The sequence below is a fragment of the Procambarus clarkii genome, chromosome 11 (assembly GCF_040958095.1).
Source record: "Procambarus clarkii isolate CNS0578487 chromosome 11, FALCON_Pclarkii_2.0, whole genome shotgun sequence".
NCBI classification, from domain to species: domain Eukaryota; kingdom Metazoa; phylum Arthropoda; class Malacostraca; order Decapoda; family Cambaridae; genus Procambarus; species Procambarus clarkii.
The window spans coordinates 42,379,441-42,392,752 of record NC_091160.1 but is presented as its reverse complement, the minus strand read 5'-3'; the positions used below and the strand labels follow the sequence as shown (position 1 = coordinate 42,392,752).

At 50.7% G+C, this 13,312-nt stretch overlaps 1 protein-coding gene across 1 annotated transcript in view; it reads right to left on the bottom strand.

Moving 5' to 3' along the window:
* Nucleotides 1–13,312, bottom strand: part of LOC123758460 (CD109 antigen) — an 89,001-nt gene that overhangs the window by 15,515 nt on the left and 60,174 nt on the right. The window contains exons 20-25 of the mRNA XM_069322712.1: nt 12,526–12,644; nt 9,732–9,797; nt 8,598–8,762; nt 7,209–7,340; nt 6,725–6,893; nt 2,690–2,835 (exon numbers count right to left, since the gene is read on the bottom strand). Of these exons, the coding sequence (XP_069178813.1) occupies nt 2,690–2,835; nt 6,725–6,893; nt 7,209–7,340; nt 8,598–8,762; nt 9,732–9,797; nt 12,526–12,644 (797 nt within the window). The remainder of the gene's footprint in view (nt 1–2,689; nt 2,836–6,724; nt 6,894–7,208; nt 7,341–8,597; nt 8,763–9,731; nt 9,798–12,525; nt 12,645–13,312) is intronic.

The window sequence follows — 13,312 nt, the reverse complement described above, 5'->3', positions numbered from 1 at the left end:
CTCGGGGGTGTGGCAGGCAGTAGGGGTGTGTCTCGGGGGTGTGGCAGGCAGTAGGGGTGTGTCTCGGGGGTGTGGCAGGCAGTAGGGGGGTGTCTCGGGGGTGTGGCAGGCAGTAGGGGGGTGTCTCGGGGGTGTGGCAGGCAGTAGGGGGGTGTCTCGGGGGTGTGGCAGGCAGTAGGGGGGTGTCTCGGGGGTGTGGCAGGCAGTAGGGGGGTGTCTCGGGGGTGTGGCAGGCAGTAGGGGGGTGTCTCGTGGGTGTGGCAGGCAGTAGGGGGGTGTCTCGTGGGTGTGGCAGGCAGTAGGGGGGTGTCTCGGGGGTGTGGCAGGCAGTAGGGGGGTGTCTCGGGGGTGTGGCAGGCAGTAGGGGGTGTCTCGGGGGTGTGGCAGGCAGTAGGGGGGTGTCTCGGGGGTGTAGCAGGCAGTAGAGGGGTGTCTCGGGGGTGTAGCAGGCAGTAGGGGGGTGTCTCGGGGGTGTGGCAGGCAGTAGGGGGTATCTCGGGGGTGTGGCAGGCAGTAGGGGGGTGTCTCGTGGGTGTGGCAGGCAGTAGGGGGTGTCTCGGGGGTGTGGCAGGCAGTAGGGGGGTGTCTCGGGGGTGTGGCAGGCAGTAGGGGGGTGTCTCGGGGGTGTGGCAGGCAGTAGGGGGGTGTCTCGGGGGTGTGGCAGGCAGTAGGAGGGTGTCTCGGGGGTGTGGCAGGCAGTAGAGGGGTGTCTCGGGGGTGTGGCAGGCAGTAGGGGGGGTGTCTCGGGGTGTGGCAGGCAGTAGGGGGTGTCTCGTGGGTGTGGCAGGCAGTAGGGGGGTGTCTCGGGTGTGTGGCAGGCAGTAGGGGGGTGTCTCGGGGGTGTGGCAGGCAGTAGGGGGGTGTCTCGGGGGTGTGGCAGGCAGTAGGGGGGTGTCTCGGGGGTGTGGCAGGCAGTAGGGGGGGTGTCTCGGGGTGTGGCAGGCAGTAGGGGTGTGTCTCGTGGGTGTGGCAGGCAGTAGGGGGGTGTCTCGGGGGTGTGGCAGGCAGTAGGGGTGTGTCTCGTGGGTGTGGCAGGCAGTAGGGGGGTGTCTCGTGGGTGTGGCAGGCAGTAGGGGGGTGTCTCGTGGGTGTGGCAGGCAGTAGGGGGGGTGTCTCGTGGGTGTGGCAGGCAGTAGGGGGGTGTCTCGTGGGTGTGGCAGGCAGTAGGGGGGTGTCTCGTGGGTGTGGCAGGCAGTAGGGGGGTGTCTCGTGGGTGTGGCAGGCAGTAGGGGGTGTCTCGGGGGTGTGGCAGGCAGTAGGGGGTGTCTCGGGGGTGTGGCAGGCAGTAGGGGGGTGTCTCGGGGGTGTGGCAGGCAGTAGGGGGGTGTCTCGTGGGTGTGGCAGGCAGTTGGGGTGTGTCTCGGGGGTGTGGCAGGCAGTAGGGGGGTGTGGCAGGCAGTAGGGGGGTGTCTCGAGGGTGTGGCAGGCAGTAGGGGTGTGTCTCGTGGGTGTGGCAGGCAGTAGGGGGGTGTCTCGTGGGTGTGGCAGGCAGTAGGGGTGTGTCTCGGGGGTGTGGCAGGCAGTAGGGGGGTGTGGCAGGCAGTAGGGGGGTGTGGCAGGCAGTAGGGGTGTGTCTCGGGGGTGTGGCAGGCAGTGGGGGGGTGTCTCGTGGGTGTGGCAGGCAGTAGGGGGGTGTCTCGGGGGTGTGGCAGGCAGTAGGGGGGTGTCTCGGGGGTGTGGCAGGCAGTAGGGGGGTGTCTCGTGGGTGTGGCAGGCAGTAGGGGGTTGTCTCGGGGGTGTGGCAGGCAGTAGGGGGGTGTCTCGGGGGTGTGGCAGGCAGTAGGGGGGTGTCTCGGGGGTGTGGCAGGCAGTAGGGGGGTGTCTCGGGGGTGTGGCAGGCAGTAGGGGGGGGTGTCTCGGGGGTGTGGCAGGCAGTAGGGGGGTGTCTCGGGGGTGTGGCAGGCAGTAGGGGGGTGTGGCAGGCAGTAGGGGGGTGTCTCGTGGGTGTGGCAGGCAGTAGGGGGGTGTCTCGGGGGTGTGGCAGGCAGTAGGGGGGTGTCTCGGGGGTGTGGCAGGCAGTAGGGGGGTGTCTCGGGGGTGTGGCAGGCAGTAGGGGGGTGTCTCGGGGGTGTGGCAGGCAGTAGGGGGGTGTCTCGGGGGTGTGGCAGGCAGTAGGGGGGTGTCTCGGGGGTGTGGCAGGCAGTAGGGGTGTGTCTCGGGGGTGTGGCAGGCAGTAGGGGTGTGTCTCGGGGGTGTGGCAGGCAGTAGGGGTGTGTCTCGGGGGTGTGGCAGGCAGTAGGGGGGTGTCTCGGGGGTGTGGCATTCAGTAGGGGGGTGTCTCGGGGGTGTGGCAGGCAGTAGGGGGGTGTCTCGGGGGTGTGGCAGGCAGTAGGGGGGTGTCTCGGGGGTGTGGCAGGCAGTAGGGGGGTGTCTCGGGGGTGTGGCAGGCAGTAGGGGGGTTTCTCGGGGGTGTGGCAGGCAGTAGGGAATGTCTTGAAGGGGGTGCCAGTCCAGGGTTGTGGTAGGTCCAGATTACAGGACAGTCCCATCACACAGCCACAGTGGGTAACATTCCCAATGCCAAGTCGCACCAACATATTTCAGCATGGATGTGTTGGACTGAGATCACCTTTACCGAGTTCCACACAAAGCCAATACACAATATACACATTCAGTAAATACCGTAAACTGATAATGTGACTCGTCCATACCAAGGAGGAACATTGGTATAAGTCAGTTTATGCAGTACCTGATTTGTCAGTCTGAGGTAGTGAAGGGTCCAGAGGGTCGCCCCAAAGTTAAAGGCAACACCGTCTGTGCTCCGCAGGTGTCTGCCACCAAACACCGCACTGTGATCCACCGAGATTCCCTCAAGTGTTGGCCCAAATACGTCTCCTTAAAAAAAAAAAGCGTTGAATGCAATGAACCACCATTTTCTGGGTGAGCCCCGGAGTCTTCCCTGGACCTATCAGGCTGATATATGTTATATTAGTCTGGGGCATCAGCCAATTGGAGTTCAGCCTACTGGGGACCACGAGCCAGAACCTGGCCCTCCTCAGGGAGGCAGAGAGAGCAATGGACTATGGAACCCCCCTTCCCCAACCATGTATTTGGAGGCATTCCATGTCTACCATCGACCGGGGTTGGCACCCAGGAAGGTAGACAACAGAACAGACCCCACATGGTAAGACAATTGTAACCGAAGATCGAACAGAGGAAGAACTCCCCCAACATAATAACAAACAAATGCCACAATCCGGCGCAGCAATTCTTGTCTACGCAGCCGTCCCCATCCCCGGGGAGGGGAGGCCCAGACTCCCCTTCCCCATGCCGGCTACCCAACAACTGCAGTTCGGAGGCTGAGCATCAAAACCCCACACGGAAAAAACGCCGACCAGAGGGAGGGAGGGAGTGTGGCCGGGAGCCTCTGGGACTCTCCTAAAAAAAATGTCAATTACTGCACCTTAGGGAAGAGAACCTTAAGCACATGCAGCCCCAGTACTCTCAGTTCTCCTGGCCACCGTGCCCCACACACACCAATAAGATACACAACTGGCTAAGAATCTGAAGCCAGAATCAACGTCCGTCCCAGACAACATCAGCCAACGAACTGGAGCTGTTGGCAGCCAATGGGGGGCGTGGCTCCCCCCTCCACCTCCCAGGGGGGGGGGGGGGTTGCTGCGTGGACGAGTAGAGTGTGGCATTTGTTTTAAGTACGGGAAGTTCTGCCTCTCTGTTCGGTCTTCAGTTGCAATTGTCTTACCATGTGGGGTCTTTTGTTATGCCTACCTTCCTGGGCGCCAACCCCGGTCGTTGGCGGACATGGAATGCCTCCAAATACATGGTGGGTTTCTATAGGCTATTTCTCCCTTAGCCTCTCTGGGGGGGACCAGGTTCTGACTCGTGTTTCCCAGTAGGCTGAACTCCAATTGACTGATGCCCCAGACTAATGTAACATATTAGCCTGGCTGCTCCAGGGAACCGAACGGGTTTCCCTCAGAAAGAGTTAAGTGTTATATCAACTATGCATACATGTCACAAGATGAAATTTGTTTTAAAACAAGGAAAAGAATGTTCCATTAATGTACCAGATTGACCTTTCAAGCAGCTATGGTACAAAAATCATCAATGGAAAGTATTCTACTTCTAAAAATGTACTTCTAATATCAATTACAAGACGATGATTGCAGGTTTACTTTTAAATTTATTTTAAAATTTATTTCTAGAAAATTAATTTAGCCTACAATGATACTATATAAGATTATTGAACAATACAACACAGCAGGAAATGAACAAGAGGAAATAGACAGAAGACAAACAGTAAGTAAAAGACCATGCTAAAGATAGTAGCCAAAATAGACATGCTGAGCTTCATAAATTTTGTAAAAAATAGTTAAGAGAAATTAATATTAAACAAATTGGCCCCTCATTAAGCACCCAAACTTGACTCGAGTTTAATACACACTAAACATGTTATGGTTTAGCATCGTTAACACTGGAATGGTAGTTAGCACGGCCACTCAGGTGCTAGATGCACACACCCACCAGCACACACCCACCAGCTGGCGTGCAGTGATCCTGACACCCCGAAGGCCACACAGATCCCACCTGCTACAGTTATTCCAACAGCTGGTTCTCGCCTGCTACAGTGATCCTGGTAGGTGGTTCTCGCCTGCTACAGTTATTCCAACAGCTGGTTCTCGCCTGCTACAGTGATCCTGGTAGGTGGTTCTCACCTGCTACAGTGATCCTGGCGGCTGGTTCTCGCCTGCTACAGTGATCCTGGCGGCTGGTTCTCGCCTGCTACAGTGATCCTGGTAGGTGGTTCTCGCCTGCTACAGTGATCCTGGTAGGTGGTTCTCGCCTGCTACAGTGATCCTGGTAGGTGGTTCTCGCCTGCTACAGTGATCCTGGTAGGTGGTTCTCGCCTGCTACAGTGATCCTGGTAGGTGGTTCTCGCCTGCTACAGTGATCCTGGTAGGTGGTTCTCGCCTGCTACAGTGATCCTGGTAGGTGGTTCTCGCCTGCTACAGTGATCCTGGTAGGTGGTTCTCACCTGCTACAGTGATCCTGGCGGCTGGTTCTCACCTGCTACAGTGATCCTGGCGGCTGGTTCTCACCTGCTACAGTGATCCTGGCAGCTGGTTCTCACCTGCTACAGTGATCCTGGCGGCTGGTTCTCACCTGCTACAGTGATCCTGGCGGCTGGTTCTCACCTGCTACAGTGATCCTGGCGGCTGGTTCTCACCTGCTACAGTGATCCTGGCGGCTGGTTCTCACCTGCTACAGTGATCCTGGCGGCTGGTTCTCACCTGCTACAGTGATCCTGGCGGCTGGTTCTCACCTGCTACAGTGATCCTGGCGGCTGGTTCTCACCTGCTACAGTGATCCTGGCGGCTGGTTCTCACCTGCTACAGTGATCCTGGCGGCTGGTTCTCACCTGCTACAGTGATCCTGGCGGCTGGTTCTCACCTGCTACAGTGATCCTGGCGGCTGGTTCTCACCTGGTACAGTGATCCTGGCGGCTGGTTCTCACCTGGTACAGTGATCCTGGCGGCTGGTTCTCACCTGCTACAGTGATCCTGGCGGCTGGTTCTCGCCTGCTACAGTGATCCTGGCGGCTGGTTCTCACCTGCTACAGTGATCCTGGCGGCTGGTTCTCACCTGCTACAGTGATCCTGGCGGCTGGTTCTCACCTGCTACAGTGATCCTGGCGGCTGGTTCTCACCTGCTACAGTGATCCTGGCGGCTGGTTCTCACCTGCTACAGTGATCCTGGCGGCTGGTTCTCACCTGCTACAGTGATCCTGGCGGCTGGTTCTCGCCTGCTACAGTGATCCTGGCGGCTGGTTCTCACCTGGTACAGTGATCCTGGCGGCTGGTTCTCACCTGCTACAGTGATCCTGGCGGCTGGTTCTCGCCTGCTACAGTGATCCTGGCGGCTGGTTCTCACCTGCTACAGTGATCCTGGCGGCTGGTTCTCACCTGCTACAGTGATCCTGGCGGCTGGTTCTCACCTGCTACAGTGATCCTGGCGGCTGGTTCTCACCTGCTACAGTGATCCTGGCGGCTGGTTCTCACCTGCTACAGTGATCCTGGCGGCTGGTTCTCACCTGCTACAGTGATCCTGGCGGCTGGTTCTCACCTGCTACAGTGATCCTGGCGGCTGGTTCTCACCTGCTACAGTGATCCTGGCGGCTGGTTCTCGCCTGCTACAGTGATCCTGGCGGCTGGTTCTCACCTGCTACAGTGATCCTGGCGGCTGGTTCTCACCTGCTACAGTGATCCTGGCGGCTGGTTCTCACCTGCTACAGTGATCCTGGCGGCTGGTTCTCACCTGCTACAGTGATCCTGGCGGCTGGTTCTCGCCTGCTACAGTGATCCTGGCGGCTGGTTCTCACCTGCTACAGTGATCCTGGCGGCTGGTTCTCACCTGGTACAGTGATCCTGGCGGCTGGTTCTCACCTGCTACAGTGATCCTGGCGGCTGGTTCTCGCCTGCTACAGTGATCCTGGCGGCTGGTTCTCGCCTGCTACAGTGATCCTGGCGGCTGGTTCTCACCTGCTACAGTGATCCTGGCGGCTGGTTCTCACCTGCTACAGTGATCCTGGCGGCTGGTTCTCACCTGCTACAGTGATCCTGGCGGCTGGTTCTCACCTGCTACAGTGATCCTGGCGGCTGGTTCTCACCTGCTACAGTGATCCTGGCGGCTGGTTCTCACCTGCTACAGTGATCCTGGCGGCTGGTTCTCGCCTGCTACAGTGATCCTGGCGGCTGGTTCTCACCTGCTACAGTGATCCTGGCGGCCGGGGAGCCATACAGGTAGCGTCTCTGAAGGCTGAGAGGGATGATGGGGCTCTCGTCAATAGGAACATCCAAGAACTCGTAAACAAGAGCACGGTTCCTCAGGTCCAGCAGCAGGGACGTGTGCTTCTTCACCGGCACGCCTTCAGGCTTCAACACAATAGTGTGATTGTAAATGTTTTTCCACATTTTTAGAACCATAATTAAAACTAATGCTTTTTTTGTAAATAATTTTCAACCTCTTGCACATATATCATATAATGTTACAGTACTGGTTACTGTTTATGTTTAAAATAAAACAAATTATGTGTACTTTTATAATAAAGATCCTTGCTTTAAATTTGAACATTTTTTGTGTGTTGTTCTGCTTATATTGAAACACTAATGTTTGCTTTATGCTTGTATTTAAGAATCATAGTTAAGAGCACTGAGCAAGTACAATGTAAGTTTGACAAGAATTCTCACCTTAACTTCTATTTCCCACGTTTCAGTTTCTCTGCGAATCTGTGACAAGGCTTCCACTGTCACCTCCATCGTCCCTGACTGTCGCATTACCGCCAGCGGCAGCATCACTTCTGCGTACCCTTCAGCGGGGATCTGTGCCACAACACGGCAGATAATAATAGTAATGAGAAAGTCAGTAGGAACCATGAAGAGCATTGGAACCCTCTTACGTGGTACTCCAAAGCAGACGTGTTAGACCACTACACCACCATAACGTGGTAAGAGCAATGCAACCTGGTATTCCACTGACTGCTCTAAGAGGTCCTGAGGCAAGGGGATTCAGTGGAATCTAACATTGTATTGATCTTACCTTGTCGTAGTGTAGTGGTCTAGGGCATTAGCTTGGGAATACCAAGTGAGCGGTTCGAATCCTCCTCATGGCTCCTACTGATTTTTTTTCAATGATACATCACGTTAATGTGATTTTATTATACATTTGACAAGAAGCGATGAAGGTAGAACTTCTGGATCGACTTGAGAATGGTCCAAGACGGACCGAAACGTCGTCGTCCCTTCACCTTCTAGTGTGTGGTCTGGTCAACATACTTTAGCCACGTTATTGTGACTCATCGCCTGCATGCGAACTTCTGGACAATAAGCCAAAGTGCAGAGGGGCAATGTGTCAAACCCTGATTGGGCTTCAGTTGTAAGCCTCATGGACCCCGTAGAGGATTCAATGGAATTCCAGGTAGCATTGCTTTTACCATGTCATGGTGTAGAGGTTCAGAGCGTTCACCTGAGTGCCAATTGAGGGGGGGGGGGGTTGAGTCATTTTGGAATCCCAAGTTCGAATCCCAGGATGGACAAAAAGGGTTTGGCATGTTTCCTTTCACCTAATGCATCTGTTCTCCTAGCAGTAAATAGGTACGGTACCCGGGAGTTAGGCAGCTGTTGTGGTGTCGCATCTTGGGGAAGGTCAGTAGTTCAACCTGGTGGAGGCTATACATAGGCTCCCTTTTTGCAACAAAACGAATTATTAAATTAAAACACCGCTCCTCACAAATACAGCCACCCCTCGCTAAAACACCCCCCCCCCCTCGCTAAAACACCCCCCCCCCCCTCGCTAAAACACCCAGCTTCAAAGCAGCATATGACAGACTATTGGGAGGCAGGACACCACGATCATAGCTCTTATCCTGTAACTACACTTAAGTAATTACATGGGTAATTGCATGCACTGCAAAATTTCAAACATAGGTTAAGTAGATATACGAGGTAGAGTGGTTGGGTATAAATACTGTAGTTTTCTTTTTCGAGTCAAAAATGCTTTCCGCAGTTTCCTCGTCTTATTTTTTAAAGTTATGAAAGAAGGTTAATCTGTGTGAGAAGTGTTGAAGTAAGAAGACTCACGAAGAGGAGATGCTGGTGTTGGCCCCGTGACAGCCTCGGGTGAAAGTGCTGGACATCACCATATCTCTCAACGTTGACGAAGCTGTAGTCGTCACTGTCGTGGAGCAACACCACCGCCTGGATGGCCTTGCTCAGCATGTTGTACACGAGCACTCGTAGGGAGATCTGCTGACACACTTGTGTTAATGTTGCCCAACTTCACAATGTGTGTGTTGTCATCATTCATTCTGAATTATGTTAACATTAAACATATTGTAGATTTGCTATAAATGGCTGTGGTATTCGGAGACTAAATATACATGTAGATTATGTCAAATATGATGCTTGCAGAGAATGTACCTAAAGATCTATACCTTGTAGATCATCAATCTATAGATATAGACATTAAGGTACTATATGTCCTGTAACATCTATAGTACCTACTTAAAGCCCAGGTTTATGAGAGAGTGTAAGGTTAGATTAATTTTGATATAAATAAATCAAAGCAGCATCAGAGTTCCATATGCAAACCAATTAAAACATTAATAAAACAATTATAAATTTGCAAAGTAGGGTGAAGTGTGCAGAAGTGAGAGCAAACTAAACTAGTTTTTATGTGGGTAGGTTTGTACAAGTGTTGGCTAAAGTAAAATACAGAATATCTCAACTATGTACAGAATATTGTGAATGGTGCGTGGTTAATTTTTTGGGTTATAAACCAGCATTTCAAAAATAACTAATGCCAAATACCAGGAATAATGCTTGACTTTCCTGATCTGCAAAGAAGGGTAGAAACTGCTACTGAGCCGTGTAAACACTATGACTTACCTGTCCTCCCCTGCGACACAGCTGGGCCTTCAACCCCGGACTTACCTGTCCTCCCCTGCGACACACAGCTGGGCCTTCAACCCCGGACTTACCTGTTCTCCCCTGCGACACACGCCTAGGCCTTCAACCCCGGACTTACCTGTTCTCCCCTGCGACACACGCCTAGGCCTTCAACCCCGGACTTACCTGTTCTCCCCTGCGACACACGCCTAGGCCTTCAACCCCGGACTTACCTGTTCTCCCCTGCGACACACGCCTAGGCCTTCAACCCCGGACTTACCTGTTCTCCCCTGCGACACACGCCTAGGCCTTCAACCCCGGACTTACCTGTTCTCCCCTGCGACACACAGCCGGGCCTTCAACTGCTATGTAGAAGGGCGGGTCACCAACGAACTGCATGGGAAAATTGTACTTAAAACTTTTGTAATTACAAGATTTAAGTACAAGAAGGTTAAGTTTTGAAGTTAAAATATGAATTAAACAATTAACAGTGAGCCACTGATAAGAGCCTGCGGCAATAGACAACAGCACATCTAATTGAGCTGTCAAATCCATAAACCTAAAGTCAAAATGTATTTCTCTGCCAGAGAACTTAAACACACAGGTTAAGGATAAAGTTGATCATGAGTGACCCTTGGGAGCTAGGTAAAGTAGCAGAGTAAGTATTGTTTTTTTTTTAACCCCTGCACTGTGCACCTATTACACGTAATTACCTAATTACCCAAGTGTAGTTACAGAATGAAAGCTACGCTCGTACTGTCCCGTTTTCCCATACTATTTGTGGTATGGGAAACAGCATTGAAACTACTGACGGTTTTGGCCTCCACCACCACCTCTGTTCCAACATTCTACCACTCTGTTTGCAAAAGAAAATTTTAATATTTTTTTGGCACCTTTGTTTCCTTAGCTTGAATCTTTGTCCTTTTGTTCGTGATGTTGCTGGTTCCAGGAAGTCCTCTGTCAATTTGGTCGATATCTATTAATATTTTGTAAGTGGTGATCATATCTCCTACTACTCTGCTAGTAGCGTGGAGTCTATAGTTTAAAGGTTCTTCTCGGCTACCATTTTTATAAATTGGTACTATGTTTGCCTTTTTCCATATATCTGCCAAGATTCCTGTGCACAAGGATGACTAGAATATTAATTGGAGTGGAATGCTCAGCTCAGCTCAGCTGCACATTCTCGCAGCACCCAAGGTGAAACTTCATCAGGTCCAACTGCTTTATTTCTTACAAGCCCTTTGAGTAACTTCTCCACTTCGTCTTGAGATACCTCTATGTATTCTATGGGGTACTCTGGAATTGGCATGAGGTCCGGCTCTCCGAGATCCTCATTTTGTACAAACACACTTTGGAATTGTTCATTTAGCGTTTCACACATTGCTTTTTCATTCTCGGTAATCCTGTTCCCCCGTTATCAATTTCTGTATTTTATCCTTTACATGCAGCTTGCTTTTAATGAATTTATAGAAAAAGTCAGTTTTACATTATTCTGCAATACCTTTCTCGAGGTTCCTTTCTGCATCTCTCCTCAATGTTGTGTAATGGTTTCTTGCTTGCTTGTAGTGCTGGCATGTTTGTGGGTTAGGCCTCTTCCTATATTGAACCCATTTTCTCGTCTTTTTCCTCTCTGGCCCTCTCAATTTCAGTTGAACCGATATTGTTTTCAGGTTCTGCACCTCTGTTTTGGTATGAATGTTTGTGTGCCTTCTTCATATATTTCACAAAATTAGGCATACATCTCATTTAATTCTTTACCTAGCAACAAGTCTGTCGAATTAAATTAATTCAGTAATTGTCTAAGTTCCCCATAGTGTCCTCTCTTGAAATCAAGTTTATTAACCGTTTCATTGTCCCCATTCTCTTCTAGATTATATATATATATATATATATATATATATATTTTTTTGTTTTTGTTTTTTTTTAGATATATACAAGAGTTGTTACATGGTTGTAGAGCCACTAGTACGCGTAGCGTTTCGGGCAGATCCCTGGAATACGATCCCCGCCGCGAAGAATCGTTGTTACAACCAAGTACACATTTTACTGTTGAGTTAAACAGAGGCTACAGTTAAGGATTTGCGCCCAGTAAATCCTCCCCGGCCGCTCGCAAAGCATCGCAAAGCATATTTAATTTCCAACAGGACATGATCACTCTTTCCCAAGGGAGGAAGGTACTGATGTTAAATCTCCTCTTTCCTGGTGAATCCAGTATTAACGGAACATCCCCTGGTGATGTTCTTTCCTGGTGAATCCAGGAAGGGGATGTATTAACGGAACATCCCCTTCCTTCATTCTTGTGGCCTATTTGAAGTGTTGATACATGAATGTCCCCAGAATGAGGTTTACAAATCAGCCTGTTCTAATGTCCTCCGTTCTTACTTCGTAGGCTTCCCAGTCTATTACTTTCACGTTGAAGTCCCTCAGTACCACCAATCGTGGATTTATCTTTATTGTTACTATAATCTTATGACCATTATGAGGCCCTCTCATTTGTCATCCAGTTCCTCTTTTGTCCGTGTGATGCTTGCTGGTGGGCTGAAGGAATTTACGATTATTAATTTATCATCCGGATTCCAAACCGGCAATGCCATTATGTCAACTTCGAGGGTTTTCGATTATTAACTCCTACCTCAGTGTCACCAGCACAATCACTTCTCCCACTGCCTAGTTGTCCTGTCACGTCTCCAAACTCAGCAGCTCCTTGAGAATACGACCTCATTTAAAGGTTGTGTGCGCGTGTTAAGCCTCCTCTCAGGAAGTGGCCAGAGACTGTCAGAAAGGTTGTGACTTGGTGTGTGTTATAACTTCAAGGTTTTGATGGATCTATGAGAATAGTAACCTAACCTAACTAAGGGTTGGTTGGATCTGTAAGAAAGAGAACTCAAGTGTGTAGGAACTCAATTATATACATATTTTATGTATGCATTTATGGATGAACACGAAGCATGGCTGGAGGAATGCATGATTGAACACAGTTTTGGTAACAAGTATATAGGGATTAAAGCATGGAAGGCCATAATTATGAGTGTAGCCTAACATTAAGAATTACAATGCCCTGCTGTATTATTTAGTGAGAACCTGAAGCAAATTATAAACCTCATATACACTCAAAACTCACAACAATCGGCTGGTTGGTGAAGGAAAGGCTGTGGTCGGGATGAAGAGCGTATCCTTCTATGACCCACTCTTCCCCCGTCTTGGGTATCTCTCGCTGCAGCTCCTCCTGCCCGCGGTGATCTGTGTACACATACAACGTCAACTTTTATAATTGCCTCAGAGAATAATACATTGGCACCACAAAACCTTGATCAATCGTTTCATACATCAGTGAAACATGAGGACGAGAAGACATAATAGAAAGGGAATTCTTTCTCCCAGGACACCACCCACCTTTGTGAAAGGACAGAACAAGAGCAGGCGGGGTGATACTGTATGTGAAACAGGACCTAGATTTTTTTTCTACCACAGACGTTGCCACACATTTACAATGCTAACCAGCATATATACATTTTCTTCTGTCCTCCATGGACAGGGTTAGAGATGTGTTAAACAAATAGTTCAAGGGTTTATTGAACAATCAACCACAGAAGGTGATTCGGTGCTTTTAAAATGCTAAGCTATGCAACCACCAGTGAGGAACTGAACACCTTGGGATCCTCAGAGTCTGGATGGTGCAACATACTAACTCAAGATGGAAGCAAAATGACAGTGGGAGTATGTATGCTACAGCGCTGACACAGCAGGGGCAGAGGAAGCTGCAGATCTGCATAATATGATCATTGCAGCACCAGAAACCCAAACCCTAATAATGTGGTACTTTAACCAGGAAACTATAGATTGGGTAAATCTACATCACAAGCAGGAGAACAATTTCTAGACCTTGTACAGGACTGCTTTCTCATACA